Below are 21,820 nucleotides of genomic sequence, written 5' to 3' on the forward strand. Positions count from 1 at the left end.
AAAGGGTATAAATTATAATTTACAATAATATACATTCATATAACCTTTGTTTTCCAAAATAATTAAAAATCAACCTTCAAAATAAATAAATGAAATGTGTGCTAGTTGTTTTATACAATCACAAAATTTCAGCATTCCAAAAACAAAATCATTTATTTTCAGCACAATATTATACATTGTATTAGCAAAGATAATATTTCATAATTTAACTTACAAAATTCGAGTTATTTAAAAATAATGTAAATTGTCAGAACAATCTCATGATTTATCATATCACAATATATGCTTTCCAAATCAACAAACCATTCCAAGTTCCAACTTTAAAATTAATAAAAAAACATAAATTAAATCTTACACAAAATATAAATTCTAATTTACCATAATATACTGTAATTAAAATCAACACGTATATTTACATTCATATTAATAATGAATATTATATACATATATATCATTAATTAAATTAAATTTACATGTAATAATTAATAATAATTCCACATAAAATTCCAAAAAAAATAAAACAGAGTTAATTTTGGCAGAATTTTTCTACCAAATTCGAACACTTCCAAATTGAAAATTGAAATGAATTAATGTATAAATATAATATTATCAGAAGAACATGATAATCACCCCGCCGATACGGGGCAGAGTTCTACTTCGTCGAGATTTCCGGCAAATATTCTGCAGAGTTCTACTTGTCTTCTCATAATTAGTATACAAACTTTACTTAAAATTTTATTATCTTACAATTAGTTATTTTAGATGCTTTTTCAAATGTCTATTTCATTGCATGTCATGTCTTCACATTATTGATCCCACGCAATTATTCGAGTATTATCATATTAAATTTCGATTGAAAGATTAACTTTATAGCTTTATTTTGCAATACGTTGTGAATTCGACATATTTTCTTATTAATTAATGAAATTCCTTCTCTTTCCAGTCAATGAAACACTAACAAGATTGATATCCCTTGTTTATATTTTGCGCATGTAATTTTACTTGTTTACTTATATCATCTTCAATCATGTCTTTTATTTTTCATCTTCTATCTTTCTAAACATATATGTAATATCTAATGTCAAAAACCTTGTTCAATTCGTTTCCTTTACATATATATATAACCAAATACCCTGTTTTTCTATTTCTTTCATTTCCTAACACGTACAGACATATATATATAATTAAATAATTTCATAATATATTATTAGACTAAATTAATTCGAGAAGATTAAAATAAATCTTATAATATATATTGATAATTATATATTATATTATTAAATATAAAATTATATTACGCACTTTTGTGATGATCTTGTTCATTATTTTCATTTGGTGTTCATTATAAATATTAAAATTACAACTAATTAATGGAAAAAATAAAAAAAAATCGAATACTAAATTAATTTGAAAAATTATAAAAAATGAAATGAACTCAAAAAAAAAAAAAATACAAAGAACCATTTGTAATTTTTTAGAATGTCATTTTTGTAATTACTGTCATCTTCTTATTTTGTGCTCTACATCTACGATGTTGATCACTTAATCCAACTCAAAGATGATGCACTCAAGATAGATTCAACTAAATTACAATTCAATATCCAATCAAATATACATTTATTATATAGTCAAGTGTTCGATTTTTTAACTGAAATTCTCGATCGATCATTTTTACGATCGTCAATCAAATATCTCATTCCGAAAAAGAAATCATCAATCAAGTAGAATTAAAATATCGTATTATTTTCATTTTTAAAAAGGGTGTATTGTGTTTAGTGTGAGCATTGTATTCTATCAAATTTATTAGATTATTAAAATAAACATTCAAAGAGATTATAAAAATTGGGTAATTCTATAAAAATTTATCAAAGTATTTCTTAAACTTCTTATAGTTATACAGACCGTTTGTCATATCATTGTTTTGTACGAAACAACTATTTAGAAAATGGGTAAAATAAAATACATAAATTATATACATACATATATATATATATGTATATATATAAATTAAAGCTCCCGTACATTTTGGAATATATTGCAAAAATCTCCATGGTAATTAAAACGATCCAAAAGCTCATATACCTTCAAAATCAATGTCAAAAATCTCAAAGTCAATTTTCAAACCAAATTGACAATGTGGTCGGCTATTTTTTTTTTTAAAAAAAAAAAAGTCCTATCTGGCCAAATTTAAGATTCTCCTACATTTGACTGTATGGACTGTATTTATTTTGATCATTATAAGATGTTATTTTCGTTTAACAAGGTCATCTTTCAACTCATTACGCTATCTTAGTATAACACTAACTTCAAAAAATAGTATAATTTCTACACCAAATACAATACTCATCTCCAATCATTAACTCTAAACTCTACACTAAAAAGAATATTTTCGAAATATTCTTTATTATTTTATTCACAACAATTAATTTATTCCATAAAATATTTTTAAACACAATAATTAAAATATCAGTATTATCTAAAATAATACGAGGAGTTGCAAACAAAATTTATAAATAAAAATAATCGAAACTTCCAAAACTTAAAACAACATTAAAGATCGATCAAAACTTAAAATAAGATTCAGAAATACAGGAGTTGCAAACAAAAATCGTAAATAAAATAATGTAAAGTTCAAAACTTAAAATAACATTAAGATCGATCACATGATTAAATAAAGTCATAGTGACTTGTGCTTCATGAAAATCGATAGAATGTCTTCTGCAATTTTAATCAAAGAAAGCATGTAGGCATTGGTAGTTGTCAATGGAGACTTGCGTGTCGGTGGTTCGAAAAAAAGGTCCTCACAATCTCTCGGTGCCATTTCAGTAACACCAAGAAACTCATACGATTCTATATAAGAATTCAACTCAAACGCATGTATTGCCTTTTGGAGACCTCCTGTATGTATATCATAAAAGGTACTACATCCGTCAAAGCATGATATGATAATTGGATCAGAAGCGGTTTTGTTTAATTTTTCGATGATTTTTGGGATTTTGATTGCATTGACTAATGTCAAGTCCATCATAATCACTACAAGATCTTTCAAGTCGGCATTGAGACTACGGGGATCGGATCTTAAAGAAGAAACACACACGCTATAATTATGTGTTTTTTGGCACACTTGCTGTATCAAAGCAACATTTTTGTTGCTGATCGACATGCACATAACTTGTGTGAAAAAGAAAAGGATGAGAAAGATTTGTGTGATCGGAGGACAAGACATTTTTCTCTACTCGTATGTGTATATATATATATATTTATATGGTCTATTTTCTTTTTTTTGATACATGTAAATGTTTGTATTAGGGAGTATTTTATATATGTAAGATGGCATTTAAAACACCAAATCTGGTGGAATTAATTAATATTAAAAAGATGTTATATTATAGTGCATCTTTATAAAATCAAAGGGATTGATGTCATTTATTTGGGGCCGATATCATTAATTTGTGCAAGATTCAAGATATGGTAATTTTTTATTTTTTTTTTGTGAAATATGTTGATTCTAATTAAAATTAACTATATATACCAACTTTATTATTTTCTTTTTTAGATATACCCAATACCAATATTGTATTATCTTCGAGGTGCTTTTCACACAAAATGATGACTTATATCAGATTAATTAAGTCCATCAGTCATATTTCATCTTTAAATATATATATATATATATATATATATATTGACCAAAACAAATCAATGTCGTAGTTGCATGGAAGAAATAATATTAAGATGATCATAGCATACTGCACATTACGTATCACAAATTGAATATATATCTATATATATCAGGAAGGAAACAAATTAAAAAAAAGTTACAACAAGTCCGGGTAATATGGAATTCCAGTGGATTTAATCCAATTTTCACTATCAATGAAGTTTCTGGCCGTAAACTTGACGGCCTCAGCTCTGTCGTAGATAATGTGCGACCAGTTAGCTCTCTGGTTTTTATAACTTAATGCAGCACCAGGTCCGTGGTTATCGAATTCCACATCATACACATTGTCAAATGTTTTAACTCCTGGCCACTCCAGCCATCCCTTTGGATCGATCAGTTTTTCCAGAAGACTTTGCATGATGACCGTTCTGGAATGACTTTTCCATGGTCGCCCTAAATATGTCTTCACGTTCAAATCATCTGTCCCTGAAAAGTTGCAATTCTGCATAACAGTGCCGGTATCCTCATTTGCCGCCTCTCTGCCTTGTGCGGTGATGGTGTTTGATTGCTCCGGTAATGCCTTGCATGCGTAGATGCGACAGTTTTGGAAGAGAACTTTTGCGTTGCCGAATATAAAGTCTACGGTACCATAAATTTTGCATTCCCTGTAAAATTGGGTATAATACTGAGGATTCAACGTGTCTTGATACCCGCTGAACCGACATCTGTAAAAGGCTGAGTGGTGGCCGTGGCTGCTCAGAGCAACAGCTTGTTGCATTTCTGGACCCGCTGTGTTTTCGAAGGTTATATATTTTGCAATGAATCCAGCTGCTCTGATTTCTGAAACAACGAAAATTAACCGAATTATTAAGTTTATACAATATATAGTTGGAAACAAAAAAATATATTAAAAAAAAAATAAAGGAAACTTACGAACAGTTGCTGTCTGCCAAGTTCTCAAGCTCATGTTTGCGTTTTTATGACCAGATATTATGGTGAAGTTCATTCCATCACCTACGAAACATAAATTAGTTTTTTCTTTGCTAACAATGATGTTTTCGTAATAAACACCTTTTTTTATTTCGATGACAGTCCTTTGGGGACTGTTGTTCGGAGCTGTGGCAACGGCTTCAGCAATTGTCTTGAAATTTCCGCGTCCGTCTTTCGACACGATCAAAGTCATCATCGATTGTGCCGATGCACGGTTGATGATCATCACGCAGACGAGGGTAACCGTAATGCAAAGTAGATTAATCTTGATTGATTTCATGATTGCTTCATGCATGTTAATTAACAATATATATTGTTATAAATAATATGCATGCTTAAGTTAAATTTTTTTAGACGAATTAATATACACTAGTACTAAAATTAAAAACTCAAACAAAAATTGAACTAAGATCGAAAATTTGTATGTCAGAATGAAATGTTAAGTTTAACTATGAACAAACACAGATATAAATATTACTTAACCTTTCGAATTGATCAGATACTTTAATTGCTCTTCACTGCTTCAGCTGCTACGTACTCAAGTTGTTAATTCACAGTACAAGCTACAGGGCTGAACTTCAATAAATTAAACTAATAAGCATATAATGTGATAGGAACTAATGAATTGTTGCATGGATTTATATAGGCAAACTAATTATCTCAACAAGGTTAAGGTTCATGTCTATTCCATTGGTTTAGCTAGTTTTCCTTTATTTGAACGAAAGTTACATTGATGGAAAAGGTTACATTAGTGAAATAATAGAATATGTAGATAATAATGTATAGGTGTAAATTAAGCTAGAAGACATATTCTTTTTTTAAAAAAAGAACAAAGAAAGAAAAAAAGAAAAGAACAGATAGAGACCAGGTTCAACATTTTTAAGTAATTCATTTGTAAAATTAGTAATTGAGGTTTTTTTTAAAACAAATAATAATTGATACCAAATTGTTTAAAGCAGCCATTTTTATGTTCAATTATTTTCAATTCATCGTTTAGCTAGTTTTCTTAATTTGAATGGAAGTTCGATTGATGGAAAAAAGTTACACTAGTGAAATAATAAAACATGTAGATAAATGTATAGGTATAAATTAAAATCTTTACAAAAATGAGAGAGTAGACCGGGTAATAATAATCTGTTGCATTTTCAAGTCATTGGTTTGTAAAATTAGTTATAAGGGATTTTTAAAAATAATAATAATAATTGATACCCAATTATAGTTAAAGCTAATTAACCATTTTTATGTTCAATTATTTACTGCCTTCAATTCCTTTCTCTGAGAATAGTTGAAAGGTTTGGGATGTTTTTCAATGGCTGAAATTTTTTTGTGTAGCCCCAAAAATACATATATGTATTAACATCAATTTTTATTGCCTTGATTTCCTCTTTCTGTATAACGATGAAGATGGAAAAATAAATAGTAACAAATCATTATGATAAGTTTTCTTAATATATATATTGGAACAATGGCTCTGCACCAGAACGTGCTCAGGTTACGTTCCGGTGTTTTAATTATTACACTCTCGCTCCATTTCGTTACTATTAGAGGAAGCATTAATATTTTATCAATAAAATCTTTTAATTTTGTAATATGTTTTACTACCCACAAAAAAAATATTATATAAGTTTTTTTAAAATTCCAACCTGATTCTCAAATTCTGTTCATATTATATTATATAAGTTTTTTTAATCTTTTACTAAATTAAATTCATGAATTAAATGTATCATTAAACAGTTTGTGCAAGCATGGCTGAACTATATACAGTGTACGTGTGTGTCTATATGTGTGTATGTCCGGTTTAATTCATTGGCTAATTAATGCATGGGCGTTTATTTTATTTTCCATGCTTGAACATTGTTGAAGTTTTGAAGAACATGTATTTCGTGACACTAATTGATTAAATCGACTTGCAATTTAATTTCAGTATTATTTATTAATTATTTTTAAAGTGCAGACATACTATAATTTTTTCGAGAATAGTTGTAAGTATAGGTTGCCCATTTCTGAAAAACTATCATAAATTATTTGTAGTTTTTCAACAGATTGATCAATAATTAATGTATATATTTATATGCATGTGTGATTTAAACTCTTCTATCTTGTATAAATGGACAATTGTCTAGCTTCCAATACAAAAAATTGTAATTTTTGAACGCAAAAAAATACGAAACATTGTGAATGAAATGTAGACATTTGAGGAGATATGGAATTTAAAAGATAAATTAATGTTTGTTTATATATTTATCTTTTATACAATTGGGTCTTGACATCGGGGGCAGTTAGAGGGTGATGTTAAGTCAAGATATTGGGTCATCTTGTAATGAGTTTTAATGGAACCAATTAAATCTTTTGGAGTTGATGGATTTTATGCAAAACAGCCCCATTAGTCTTCATATTTTGTGATGGGCTGTAGAAAGAGTAGAGGTTATAATTGGATCAATGCTCGTTGAACGAGATGGGTCATCACTCATCCATTGGCTCAAGTTTGTGATCTGATTGGTGATATGTCATTTTTAGGCTTTAGCTCAACTTAATTATCTTGAGCCAATTTTTTATTCTTTTCATGTAAATAGTTCATGAGTCCATCGCAGTGGAATTACTCCAGTATTCTTTGTTGTATGTTTTTTTTTAAAAAAAACCATCTTTATTGTAGGCAGAGGCGATCCTTGTTATCTAGAAATCTTGGGTGAAATTATAAATTATGTCCCAAGTTTTTCTTTCGACCAATAAGACGTAACACATTCCTAAAATTTCATAAAATACACAAAAGTTAATCAAACCATAAAAAAAAAAAAGAATCATTCAAATTTATGTCTAAGAAATAAATTAAAGAACAAAATAGATTTGAAAAAATGATTACTCCACAAACAATAATATACATTCATAATCTTTGCTTTCCAAAATAATTAAAAATCAACCTTCAAAATAAATAAAATATGTGCCACTTGTTTTATACAATCATAAAATTTCAGCATTCCAAAAACAGAATCATTTATTTCCAGCACAATATTATACAGTGTAAAACTTACCAAGATAATATTTCATAATTTGACTTACGAAATTCGAATGATTTAAGAATAATGATGTCAATTGTTAGAATAATCTCATATTTTATCATATCACAATATATACTTTTCAAATCAACAGACCATTCCAACTTTAAAATTTAACAAAAAAAAACATAAATTATCCTACACAGAATATAAATTATAATTTATCATAATATATTGTAATTAAAATCAACACGTATATTTACATCCATATTAATAATGAATATTATATACGTATATATCATTAATTAAATTTACATTCCAAAACATGAATAATAATTCCACATAAAATTTTAAAAAAAGAGTTAATTCCGGCAGAAGTTCAATCATATTATATATACGTTCATATATTTAAATTTCGTAATTTTTTTTAATTTATCAAATATTTTTATAAAACGATAATAAAAATATTATAAACTTAACATACAACTTTTTCAAATGTGCAAATCTTAAATTTTAAAAAAAATATATCAATAATTAATTAATAACATTTAAAACACAAAATATATGTTAACAAAATGTAACTAATTTACCAAACATTTAAATACAACTTTTTCAACGGTGCACATACCACAATATATGTTTTTCAAATTAACCTACCATTCCAACTCTAAAACTAAAGGGTATAAATTATAATTTACAATAATATACATTCATACAACCTTTGTTTTCCAAAATAATTAAAAATCAACCTTCAAAATTAATAAATAAAATGTGTGCTAGTTGTTTTATACAATCACAAAATTTCAGCATTTCAAAAATAAAATCATTTATTTCCAGTACAATATTATACATTGTATTAGCAAAGATAATATTTCATAATTTGATTTACAAAATTCCAGTTATTTAAAAATAATGTCAATTATCATAACAATCTCATGATTTATCATATCACAATATATGCTTTCCAAATCAACATACCATTCCAAGTTCCAACTTTAAAATTAATAAAAAAAAACATAAATTAAATCTTACACAAAATATAAATTCTTATTTACCTGAATATACTGTGATTAAAATCAACACGTATATTTACATTCATATTCATAATGAATATTATATACATATATATCATTAATTAAATTTACATTCCAAAACATGTAATAATTAATAATAATTCCACATAAAATTCCAAAAAAAATAAAGCATCAGTTAATTCTGGCAGAAGTTTTCTGCCAAATTCGAACACTTCCAAATTGAAAATAGAAATGAATTAATGTATAAATATGATATTATCAGAAGAACATGATAATCACCCCACCGGTACGGGGTAGAGTTCTACTTCGTCGAGATTTCCGGCAAATATTCTGCAGATAACAAAAACAGTTGATCCACATCCCAGAAGAGGGCAAGCCAAATAGTTTATACATTGATGTCTCATCCATATAAGCAAACAGACACATCAAACCCCTTCACATAGTTTCAACATGCAAGCACAATCCATATCATAAGACTATAAAGTGGAAAAAAAATAAAGTGAATAAAACGTTCCCAGGCCTAAGAAATAGAGAACCTCCTCCTTCTAGGCTTGGTGAAATCAGCTGCTCCATCTTCGATATTCGAAGTATCCTTTGATCCATGCTTGAATGAGATCAATTTTCCGAGTGTTTTCGACATGGACGAGAAAAACGTGGGCTTCTTCGCACTCGCTTTAGATGATGTAGTCCCTACAGCTGGTTTTTGCATATCCGCGATGTACATTTTCATTTTGAGCAGCTCGGTCCTCAACGCTTCGTTCTCTTTGGCTAATGATACATCCGCTTGTATTTGATTTCTTGTGGTCGCCGCATCCGGCATCTTGTGATCATCTGTGCCACTTCTTAACTTAAGTTGATCGTAGTAGAGGGCATGTAGGACTATTTGGACCGGCAAGCGCTTGTTCTGTGATGCGTGGACTCGTGCTTCATAGGATAGTTTGAGTGCATCCATCACGCTGCAAACTTTTTCCCGCTCGATTTCATCTAGTTGTGGGTGAGCCTAGAATCACCAGTAGCAACAGTCAACAAAGAGAAGATGAATGAATCCTTAGCTAGGATTATGCCTAATGGTTAATCAATAATCATCATGTAATAAGAATCCCTAACATGTTCTATCTCAAATATTGATCATCACAGGAAGACACGTCCTTTATGCTCCATTCCCTATTGGCATCTTTTGGTAAAACACCGTTGAATGTAAGTGCAAATCCAAAAGATGACCAAAACAATATATGTTGGCATATAGCCTCAAAATCTTTTCAGTTGCCTCGTCTCACTCGCATATATCGCCCCATATGACTATCCTAGATCTCTCACGAAATTGTAGTTATCTTCCTCGATTCAAGATGAACAGTTTTAAATTAGAAAAGTGCTTCCTAAAATCTCATGATGCTCTTTTTTTTAACAAAATGTTGAACTTTTGTGAAATTTTAATGACGAAAACCTGAGGAATGCTTCCTAGAGGCTCTCCCAAACACTACCTTAGAACGATAAACAAACTTCGAGTAAAATCATATATGCACAAGGAATGCAGCAAAAAAAAAAATGGGATCAGCCACTGGAAGTGTTGAATTGTTCTGACCTTCAAGTAAATATCAACAGCCCGGTAAAGATCATCATCCACCTTTCTTGCTGACTTCGGCACTAAATTCGCAATCCCGTTAAATTTCGAAATACTCAGATCACCATATGTAGCAATCTCCCCGAGATAAGCATCAACAGTCTTGGCAACTCTCTGCATAGCTGTCGAACAAACTTCTCGAAGATCGCCGGCATTAAAAACCGCGACACTCTTCTCTTTCTCCACGAATCCAGATATGATCTTCCTCACGCTCTCAAGATCGAAAAGCCTCTCGCCATCATATGTAAATGACACGACCAAAAGATCATCCACGGTCACGTGCTCCAGGATGATCGATATCCTCTTTTCCAGCTCGTTTTTGCAGCTATTAGCAGCTTTCAAGAAAATGGCAGTTCTTAAGAGACAGCACAAGAAATTTATGGGGAAGGCGGATTTATCCGAGGGCAAGATGGCCACTATAGATTCAAGGAGTTCCCGTTGGCGGGTTTTCGCATCAGAGTCTCCAGGATCGGATGATTTCACGCCATTTCCAGAGTGGTCGCGAACAAGATCGCTAAGTTTTCTCTCGGAATATGTAATTATAGCACTGGCTAAAGTAAGTCCCTTTGCTCCTCTAGACTTCATCGCTGCAATTATCTTTTGAAAGAAATTTATGTCTAGAATCGTTAGCTCCTCCGTCCACCAATTCGGGGGAGAACGGCTAGGAAAATTCGCCTCAACGCAAGCCTATGAGATAAAATATACATATATACCATATTTTAGTCAACTAGCATACAGGATCTAATAACTAAAGAAACAAACTTTCACATAGCAGATCAAGCAGTCTCCTATTATTTGATCATACATGTCATAAAATCAATCAAATTTCTGAAGGTAATAGCTTTTGATTAAAAAAAGATACCTTGGCACTGGCGATTTCGACGCATTTCTGAACAATCTTGAGGTCCTCTGCCATAGGTAGAAGATTTTGACAGGATTTTAGCACCACCAAAGCACCAGACAAACTTGTTAAAGCCACTTGGGACAAGAAATCCTCGGTCCTCCCAGCAAGATTACCGTCACAATACTTATCCGTCATTTGAAGATATTCAGCTGCGCATCGCAGGGCTGCCACGTTGTGCACGGTGATCTCAAAGTTCACACCGTAGCAAAATTTGGCCGTTTTCTCGAAGATTTCAGGTCCTCCCGGTATGTCCGAGAGGTTTATTCTTGTTAGATCTGCTTCTTTAGATTCAATTATCAGCTTCCGTATGTGATTGCTCTTAGCTACAAGCATGAACTGCCACACCCGAAAAACTAGATTAGATACATCATGGTAACATTTGGGAATCGGATCTAGTTAGAAACATGCTTTCATCTGAATCGCACGCAAATAATTCCAAACCCATGATCTCTGGCCTAACATACTGACAATTAATAGACATTTTCGCTGAAAATCGAGCTCGTGTAAGTTGGATGAACAATAGTTTCACATTTCAAAAGAACTCAATAGCGTTTTCAAAGCTTTCATCTTGAATGGATAGCGTAGAATATCATACAAAGTCATGTTCTTGAAAATTGGCTTAAAAATGTGAAACTGATCATTTCCATTTTGTCACAAAATTTGGGTTGTCTCAAGATCATTGAATGATTTCATAAAAGCAACCGCTTCAGCCAACATATTGATGTGCCAATACAGATAAATCCGTCGCTCTTGAGTTTCTACTTTTCATGCGATATCACATCATTCATACACTAAAAAGTAACAAAATTTAAACTTGTATCAAACTATTACATCTAAAAATCTTTCAGACAAATAAAGTTTCCAAGAAACAGAACCCATTACAGAACATAAACTGCGAAAGAGGAAGAATGAAGGGAAAACAAACTGGTGAAAAAGAAGCGAAATCTTGGTACCTTGTGAAGAGAAAAGTTGGCTTCCCCAACCTCAACAATGACATCTGTAGGGATTTCTTGAGATAACACCCTGTATTCATAACAGATGAACATAAGATAAACAGCAAAAAGTAGCAAAAAAGAAACAGTACACAAAAGAATCCCACGAGTTTCGAGTAAGGAATGTTTGCAAACTTACCACTGCCCAGTTCTCTCCATTGCAAGCGAAACTCTACTATTGCTTTTGATGGTAGTAGCCATCCAAGGGAAATCCAACCCAAGAATTTCAGATGATTAAGAGAGCTTGAATGGTTATATATAAAGAAAGTAATTTTAATTTGAAGTATCATTTTCCAATCACACCCCCATTTTTTATATAAAACTTTTTGGCTTCTTTGGAGACAACTTTTGATAAATGCAGCAGCCTTGTTGGTGAATATACAGGTTTAAATCCGTAACTTTTTACGTTGTTTTCGAGTGAAAAAAGATTCCAATCACTATTGTACCCTCTCCCCGTGGCAAGTATTTTTTTTTTTTTTTGTCAAGAAGAAAACTTGTCATGTGATTTTAGTAGTAAATCTTGTCTTCTCATAATTAGTATACAAATTTTACTTAAAATTTTATTATCTTACAATTAGTTATTTTAGATGCATTTTCAAATATCTATTTCATTGCATGTCATGTCTTCACATTATGATCCCACGCAATTATTCGAGTATTATCATATTAAATTTCGATTTAAAGATTAATTTTATAGCTTTATTTTTGCAATATCTAATGTCAAAAACCTTGTTCAACTCGTTTCCTTTAAATATATATAACCAAATGGGAAGTGTTATTTACACTCCAAAAAGTATTAATAACACTTCACTTCATATAATTAATCAATTTTTAGACAAATTTACCCTTGCATATACTTTCCTTAAATTATGAAAATCTTGATTATTTAAAAAACATATAAACATAAAATCTTTCTACATTAAATTTTATTTTAAAAATCAAATAAAAATTTAATATTTTAATATATTGCCATATTTTTATGACATAAAATAAAAAAAATTTATTAAATAAAAATAAAATAAAAAATAAAAAAAATTATATCGATGCATATAAAATTTTTGTTATTTTTTTATTCAATATAAAAGTACCAAAAATTCATATAAAATTTTGGTTATTTTTTTATTCAATATAAAAGTACCAAAAATTTGCTAATCTAACATGACAATAAAATATATATTTACATTATATTTTAAATCATAGAATAACGTTTTTCTTTTAAAAAAATTAAATTTATATATTTTCAATTAAATTATATATTTAGCATGTTTAAATATATAAAGTATCGATTGTTTTTCCATCTAAATAAAATTTGTTCATGCATGTTCAACAACATGCACAAATTTTAATTCCAATAATAAAATAGAAAGACTGAATATTTAAAATGTGTACAATATAAATATTATCTTAAAAATGATATATTTGGCATATTTAAATTTTTAAATAATTATAATCCAGTTAAATTAAAAAAAATAAGAAGATATGTTTAAAAAACCGAATGACCTATATCAATTTCTCAACGAAAATATAAAATTCTATTAGTCAAATTAACTACTGAAATTAAATAAAATTTATATGGCATATGATCAAATTTATATTTAAAATATAATTAATTAAAAATTAAAAAAAATTATGATACATTAATTTTTTTAGAAAAAAATTATTCTAAGATTTTAAATAGTATAATTTAGATATATCTTGTTTATTATCATGTTATATTAGAAAATTTTTGAAGATCAAAATTTAAACATCTCAGAATTTTACATATCTTGAATAAAAAAATTATCCAATATTTTATGTACCTCCGTATAATTTTTTTGTTATTTTATATTTTATTTTTATATAATAAAAAATATTTTATTTGTATATTATAAAAAATATGGCAATTTTTTAAAATATTAATGTTATTGTTTTAAAATAAAATTTTAGTCGTTAATGTAGAAATGTTTTATATTTATTTTTTTGTTAGATAATCAAGATTTCATAATTTAAGAAAAGTATATATAATTTTAAGAAAGTATATGTAAGGGCATATTTGTCTAACAATTGATTGATTATATGAGGTGGAGTGTTATTAACACTTTTTGGAGTGTAAATAACACTCCCCTAATCAAATACCCTGTTTTTCTATTTCTTTCATTTTCAAACACGTACAGACATATATATATATATACATATATATATGTATATAATTAATTAAATAATTGCATAATATATTATTAGACTGAATTAATTCGAGAAGCTTAAAATAAATTTTATAATATATATTGATAATTATATATTGTATTATTAAATATAAAATTATATTACGCACTTTTTTGTGATGATCTTGTTCAGTATTTTCATTTCGTGTTTATTATAAATATTAATTACAACTAATTAATGGAAAAAATAAAAAAATTTCAAATAATAAATTAATTTGAAAAATTATAAAAAATGAAATGAACCCAAAAAAAAAATATAAAGAACCATTTGTAATTTTTGAGAATGTCATTTTTGTAATTAATGGCATCTTCTTATTTTGTGCTCTACATCTACGATGTTGATCACTTAATCCAACTCAAAGATGATGCACTCAAGGTAGATTCAACTAAATTACAATTCAATATCCAATCAAATATACATTTATTATATAGGTTAGTGTTCGATTTTTTAAAACTTAAATTCTCGATCGATCATCTCTACGATCGTCAATCAAATATCTCATTCCGAAAAATAAATCATCAATCAAGTAGAATTAAAATATCTTATTATTTTCATTTTAAAAAAGGGTGTATTATGTTTAGTGTGAGCATTGTATTCTATCAAATTTATTAGATTATTAAAATAAACATTCAAAGAGATTATAAAAATTGGGTAATTCTATAAAAATTTATCAAAGTATTTCTTAAACTTCTTGTAGGTATACAGACCGTTTGTCATATCATTGTTTTGTACGAAACAACTATTTAGAAAATGGGTAAAATAAAATATATAAATTAATTTTTTAAAAAAATTATATATATAAATTAAAGCTCCCGTACATTTTGGAATATATTGCAAAAATCTCCATGGTAATTAAAACGATCCAAAAGCTCATATACCTTCAAAATCAATGTCAAAAATCTCAAAGTCAATTTTCAGACCAAATTGACAATGTGGTCGGCTATTATTTTTATTATTTTTTAAAAAGATCCTATCTTACATGTAAAATTAGATTACCGAGTTTGAACGCTTTCAGCCGGTTTACGATTTATTTGGTTAATGACAAAAGAAGAATGCAAATTATGAAAACACGCGTTCAAATTGATTCGAAAGCAATGAACATAGAGTGTTTTTCAAATATAAAATATAGCTCAAAATATTTTTCTGTCTCAAATTTAAAATCTACGTGTGTGTAACTCATACACCCTTAAGTGTAATCCGGTAGAGGATATAAATGGAAATGACATAAATTTTACAAGACGTAGGTAGTATTTGAAAGAGCTTTTAGGATACAATTCTCAGCTTTAATTTCTTAAAATTTCAAAATTTTATTAAAAAAAATGAAAAAAAATTCCTAAAAAGCAATAAAACAGAGGCAATGGCCGGAAAAATAAGACAAGGGTTGTGATTGGAGTAATGGGGTTTTGACCCGAAGAGTGGGGAGGGAGTCTTTGTGGGAAGTGGATGAGATTCAGCCACTCAAAACAATTGGTCCAGATTCTCCTACCACTCCACCACATAAAATCTTGGTCGCCCGCATCCCACGTCATCCCCAGTCTCCAATTTTCTTGTCATCCGGGCCCCACCCTTATCTTTCCTTGTATTTCCAAGAGATAGATAATATATATTTATTTATTTATTAATTAATTAATACATATAATAGTACATTTGTCACGACTCAAAACTCAATCTCGTGGAGGTATCCATGCTGATGCAATAATCCATTAATGTATTATTAATTTTTTTATTATTTCTGCTAGGCTCATGAATCATTACAAAATCAAGAATCGAAATTGAATACGTATAGGTATATATATATATATTAAAATACGTATAGGTATATATATATATATATATTAAATTTTCCAATTTAATTTTTACCCCAAGTTGGATTAAATTTGTATATGCAATCTCTTTCTTTCTTTTTTTTTGGTGCGTGAATTGCATTCGAGTCTCCATCTGATTATGATTTGTCATTTATAATTTCCTCGTGGGATGCGTAATCCATCAGGCAAGTAGATAGGTTCGGAGGAAAGCTACTAAAGTTCCTCTTATGTCAAAGATAGCACCTATCTTCAAAATAATGCCAATCATACAATATTTTACGTAAAAGACAGTAGTGAATATTCAACTTAAAACTTCTTAATTTCTATATATTGAACAATAAATACTATTCAAACACTTGCATAAACTCGGTATATAAATATTAATCTACTACAAATTAATACTCTTACCAATTCAACGTGCGTGATTGCGAAGTATATCTACATTGAGTAATTTAACTTACATGCCACTACGCAAAAACAAAATTCATGTATATCTAAATAGCCCTAGTAAAGTACTTGTATATGATCATTTACCCAAAAAAGGATAAGGGTTTTCGTGACAGCAACATAGGGATTGTGAAAGTAAGACCAAAGGACAAGTTCAAGCTGGAATGGAAAGTGATCTTTGAGCTAAAAACTCAATAACTCTTTGGTCCCCTTTCCAAGTGGTCATGCTCTAATTATCAGATTGTGGATATAACTTAACCAAATTTCCTTTTCATGGTATATAAATTTATTATTGGTGTCAAATCTAGTTTGTTTCAGTGCCCCCACCATTTGGTCCAATCCTCTTGTCTATGTAATAACCTTGACACCCTTTTGGTGGTCCGCCCCCCTTTCTTGATTATGATCATCATATGGGCTTTTTGCTAACAAAACATCATTATTTGAGGTTTTTCTTTTTTTCCAATTTTCAATCTTTTTTTTTGTCACACTTTTTTTATCCAGATAAATAGCGATTTGTTCACGATTTCTCATTCGGAATTCGGATCGGGATTATTGGGGGAAAACTAAGTGAGTGTTTGGCTGAACTTATAAGCTCTCCAAAACAGCTTGTAAGTTGTGTTCGAATGATCTCAACCAACTTTAGAACAATATAAAGTGGAAATTAGGTTTGAGTAGTTAGTTGGGTTTCTAAGTTCAGATGGAATGTATGATTGATAACAAGTGGGGATCAGTAGTTGTCGGTGTAATAATTGAAATGTCGACAGAATATTGGTACCAGAATTGATTTTGATTCATCCAGTGTGATCATTAACAAAAGGCCCAGTCAAGGCCCAAACGTGAACAACTCATTCAAAGGAAAAATTATATATATAGAATTTTATTTATAAGATTCAACACAAAAACTTCAATGACATGGTTTCACGCCGTGGCGGCTCTACGTAGGGACAAGGGAGTAGCTGCCCCCTTAAATTATTATGTCAAAAAAAAAATGCATTTAGTTTTTTAAAAAATTGTACACATAAATAATTATTAGTAAAATAGTAAAATATCATTCAAATCCATGTACTATTAACCACTAATCCAAGTTTGAAGAGTGAAAAGAAATTATCTTCCTTCTTTATCATTTTAATTCATTTTTATTTCTTTTTGTCTGTACTTCAACCAAGTTAGCATCAATTGATCAAAGAGAAAATAGATTTTTGAATGATAATTTAATTACAATTATATTAAAAGAGATATCTATTTCTTATTTTGTCGAATATAGTTATTATTAATTATTTTCTGAAAATTTCAACTTGTAAAGATATTGCAAGTTAGATATGAAATTATAAAATATTATTTATATTTTGTTATTTTATTTTATTTTTTATCGATAATTATACATATATAGATATATCTTTGTTTATTCTTTGGTTTTTTGCCCCCTTGATACAATTCTTGGATTCGTCATTGGTCTCACGGATTAATTTTATAAAATAAATATCATATTCAACTCGATCCATGAAAAAACGTTAATATTTATGCTAAAAATACTTATTCAAATATAGATCCATTACGGATATTGTGACATCTTTTTATCTATTTGGAAAGTTTTTGCTTATTGTGAACAATATTCAAACATAGCACCGCTTGGTTATCTTTTCCTTGTGTATCTATGTGCGTCCATATTTAAAAAATGTTTGAATTTTTTTAAAATTAAAAATAAATCAAACCCATTCTTTTTTTTTATACATATAAAAATTCTTCCAAAACGATCTTACATATCAATTTCGTGAAAAAAGAGTTGATACACTCCTCTCGCGTTAGGACTTCCTAGCATATGCCATAAGTGGTATTGTACATAGCCATGTGAGAACACTTTCCATTGCTTCAAGATCACCTCATTTTCAAATAAAAAAAAATTATTTAATCGAATTGATCAATCTAACATCTATCCTAATTACAGTAATAAAATTTTTTTTTAAAAAAAGATGATTTTGAAAGGAAATTAACCGTGGACTTTATGTTATGATCAAACGCTTACAATCAGATCAAAAACTATAGCTGGTGTAATGGTGTAACTCAAATTTTTTAAACTATACATCCACCCAAGCACTATGGTTCGATTACTCTACCCGCCAGAAATAATTATTACACCTCAACACTTTTAATTGGATTTGTGAAGAGGATGAAGTCATCCATTTATTTTGTTTCTTCTGGGTTGGAAGAAGAGGTTTGTTGCAACTACATCTTGATCAACTCGAAATTTCATTTCAAATTTAAGACATTGATTCCAAATGAACTATGAATCATCTACTATTAAATCTCCTCCATTTCTCATGTATGTCAAAAAGTGTCACGGATCTCTTTCCCCCCAAAAAAAAAAGAAAAAGAAAAAAAGAAAAGAAAAGAAAAGTGTCATCGATCACCAATAAAATTGCGATGGTTTGGGCAAGCTCGATTCTGCAGCTGGAGTATTCGGGCTCATGAAGAATGTCAATCCGCCCTAAGACTGATTCGAAGTCCCGGGCCCAATTTCTCCGACTAAGGATGTCTCTGATTTTTCCGTTGTTGATATCAAATTATAAATAGCCATTGCGACGGAGAAAAAGAAATAGCTATTTCACATTACAAGGCAATTACATATTTAAAAAATCGATGTCGATGCCTATATAGTCGATGCCTATATAAATAAGATCTAATTTATCAATATTATCAATATATACTTTACCTGTATATATGGAAAATTTCATGCTATATGTAGGGAAACTATTTAAATGATGCATGTAAGATCAATAAATTGGTGCGCATGAAATTTTCCCAATCGTGTGCAAGGATGTAAGATCTAATTTACCAATGTTATCAATATATACTTTATCCGTACGATTGGTGTGCATGAGTTTAAATAGTTTAAAAGAGTGTTTGTAATAGATTGTGATTTTGTAGAATTGATTAATTTATAAATTATAAAAAAGTTAAGAAAAATCAAAAGTTGGTAGTGTTTGAAAACAAATGTGGAAATCTAAAAATCAAAGTTGGGTAGTGTTTGATAAATAAGTGATTAAAATGAATTTAACAATGACATTTTTATTAGAATCACTTTTGAAGAATCATAATCACCACATGACTAGCTTTTGAATTTCAATTAAGTTAAGCATAAGCTAACATATAATCTAAATTGATTTTTTTAAACCAAAAGCTAACAATCACTTTTTTTTAGTGATTGCAAACACTCCTTAAATAGTCTTTATCACTCATGCACACCAATCGTACATCTATCGTGTGCAAGCTGGATGTAAATTTCCAGCAAAAATAATTTCAGAACACTATTCTTGGATCATGTACAAGACTATCTCTTATATTACCACTTGACTAAGGAAAATGACAAATTTATAAAACTTGAGTCAAATATTGAACGAAACAAAGATGAGCAATAAATCGAGTTTTGTCTTAAGTACCAAAACACTCATGTACCAAACCATTTATATCAAGTGAATTCATGAATTCACCAGCTTTGAAAACCATAATCATAAAAGCCAGACGACCAAGGCATATAGCCACCTGAACCGAAGCCGTACGCGGTAGGCGGCAGCGTCCTCCGGTCGTATCCGGGATAGCGGCCATACTGCTCCCACGGATTATTGGCGAAGTGAAACGGATTTCCGAACATTCCTGCACTCGCACTAGCAGGAACTTTATCGTGAAAAATGGGTCTCTGTTTGTGCTGTTTGCACCAGAAATCTCTGCAAATCCTCCCGTTGATCTGTGGAGGCAGGTAGGGCTCGCATTTATGCTCTTCTTCGTCTTTTTCGAATCTGTGGCCGCTGTTGTTGCAAGGATTTCCGGTGTCATGTGGGCATTTTCCGGTGTCGTTTGGGTAAGCATTTGATTTGCTGCTCACGGAGTTCCGGGTGAATTGAACAACTTCTGCGTATCTCCTTGTTCTTCCAATTGTTTCCAGCAATAAATCTGAATCAACTGATCTGCCTGTGACCGAAACATGATTCTTTTCCAGATTTCTGTCGAGTGAACAATCCACTGCATTTAGAAAAAAAAAATTGAACCAAAATCAAATCAATTGATAAAATAAAAAAAACAAAAAAATTATGAAAACTAAAATCGTTGTTCATACCATCATCTACATTAAGTTTTATAAACTCTTCCTCCAGTCTCTTCTTATACTCTCTGCAACTCACGCCGTTCACTTTCACGACAATACGCTGCATGCGATGCAACAACATTCAATCAAATTAAAACACCAAGCGATTTTGATTAATTTCATGGAATTAATAAATCAAAATTACTCACACATTTGGGGCTTTCCATTGGAATCTCGGTAGCCTAACGTTGTGCTGTATATATGTTTGGGTTAAGGAACAATTTACAGTACGAGTATATAATTTCATTGGCAAATTTCCTTGTGGATTTAAATTTAAATTTCTAAAGAATGAATTAAAAAAGGAAAGTTAACGGATTTGTATCGAAAGATTGATTTATTTCCAATTGCAATCCTGTCTTACACTCCCTCCTACATGCTACATGTTTAATTTAAGTAAATAAATATGCTATACAATCTTTCACATCTTACCTTTATTACAATAAAAAAAATATCTAGTATTTATGGAAATATTAAAATATAATAAAAAAATTTAGTTTAAATAAATTTTATTTTAATTAATTAAATGATATTGAGGGCATCGACATTGGTACTCATTAATCCCCATTATTACATCTTCCACCTCCTCAAAAAACGTGGGGTCCATATGACACATACTCATTACATTATCACATTCTTATTATTAATACACACTCACATTCATTTAATATCAACACTAATTAATAATTTTATACACACATCACATATATATTATTATTATTTATTTATTTATGATATATAACGGGATTAATATGTATGAATTTTTGGGCTAACAGATTAATAATTCATGCACCTACATTGGTGCATGAACATTAATTGATGTTATTAATCACCAAATAATGCATCAATGTAGATGCTCTGAGTACATTGTAATAATATCTATTTTTAATATCCATATTTTTATTCGTATGTGTATATATATGTATTATTGATAATGAAAATATTAAAAATGGATTAAAAAATAATTAAACATTGATATTTAAATTCAAATATAGAAAAATAATTATAATATAATAAACAATATTTAATTATGGAT

At 29.3% G+C, this 21,820-nt stretch overlaps 3 protein-coding genes across 4 annotated transcripts; all 3 read right to left on the bottom strand.

The window, feature by feature from the left end:
• Window positions 1–3,818: 3,818 nt before the first annotated feature.
• Window positions 3,819–4,844, bottom strand: LOC140878493 (pectinesterase/pectinesterase inhibitor PPE8B-like). Its single transcript, XM_073282094.1, has 2 exons — window positions 4,595–4,844; window positions 3,819–4,501 (listed from the first exon to the last, which is right to left on the bottom strand). Exons 1-2 carry the CDS (start codon window positions 4,842–4,844, stop codon window positions 3,819–3,821), a joined length of 933 nt encoding a protein of 310 aa, XP_073138195.1.
• A 4,171-nt stretch (window positions 4,845–9,015) lies between these two features.
• LOC140880621 (root phototropism protein 2) lies at window positions 9,016–12,543 on the bottom strand. Its single transcript, XM_073285218.1, has 5 exons — window positions 12,335–12,543; window positions 12,157–12,226; window positions 11,162–11,539; window positions 10,261–10,986; window positions 9,016–9,678 (listed from the first exon to the last, which is right to left on the bottom strand). Exons 1-5 carry the CDS (start codon window positions 12,394–12,396, stop codon window positions 9,199–9,201), a joined length of 1,716 nt encoding a protein of 571 aa, XP_073141319.1. The 5' UTR covers window positions 12,397–12,543; the 3' UTR covers window positions 9,016–9,198.
• Window positions 12,544–20,119: 7,576 nt separating this feature from the next.
• Window positions 20,120–21,046, bottom strand: LOC140877088 (uncharacterized). Of its 2 annotated transcripts, XM_073280598.1 has the most exons (3): window positions 20,937–21,046; window positions 20,761–20,848; window positions 20,120–20,666 (listed from the first exon to the last, which is right to left on the bottom strand). In XM_073280598.1, exons 1-3 carry the CDS (start codon window positions 20,952–20,954, stop codon window positions 20,134–20,136), a joined length of 639 nt encoding a protein of 212 aa, XP_073136699.1. In that variant the 5' UTR covers window positions 20,955–21,046; the 3' UTR covers window positions 20,120–20,133. The 2 variants fall into 2 exon arrangements, with proteins under 2 accessions (XP_073136699.1, XP_073136698.1); XM_073280597.1 differs by lacking the exon at window positions 20,937–21,046 and having other exon boundaries at window positions 20,761–20,900.
• Window positions 21,047–21,820: the final 774 nt, after the last annotated feature.

The sequence above is a fragment of the Henckelia pumila genome, chromosome 2 (genome assembly GCF_033568475.1).
Source record: "Henckelia pumila isolate YLH828 chromosome 2, ASM3356847v2, whole genome shotgun sequence".
Taxonomy (NCBI): Eukaryota; Viridiplantae; Streptophyta; class Magnoliopsida; order Lamiales; family Gesneriaceae; genus Henckelia; species Henckelia pumila.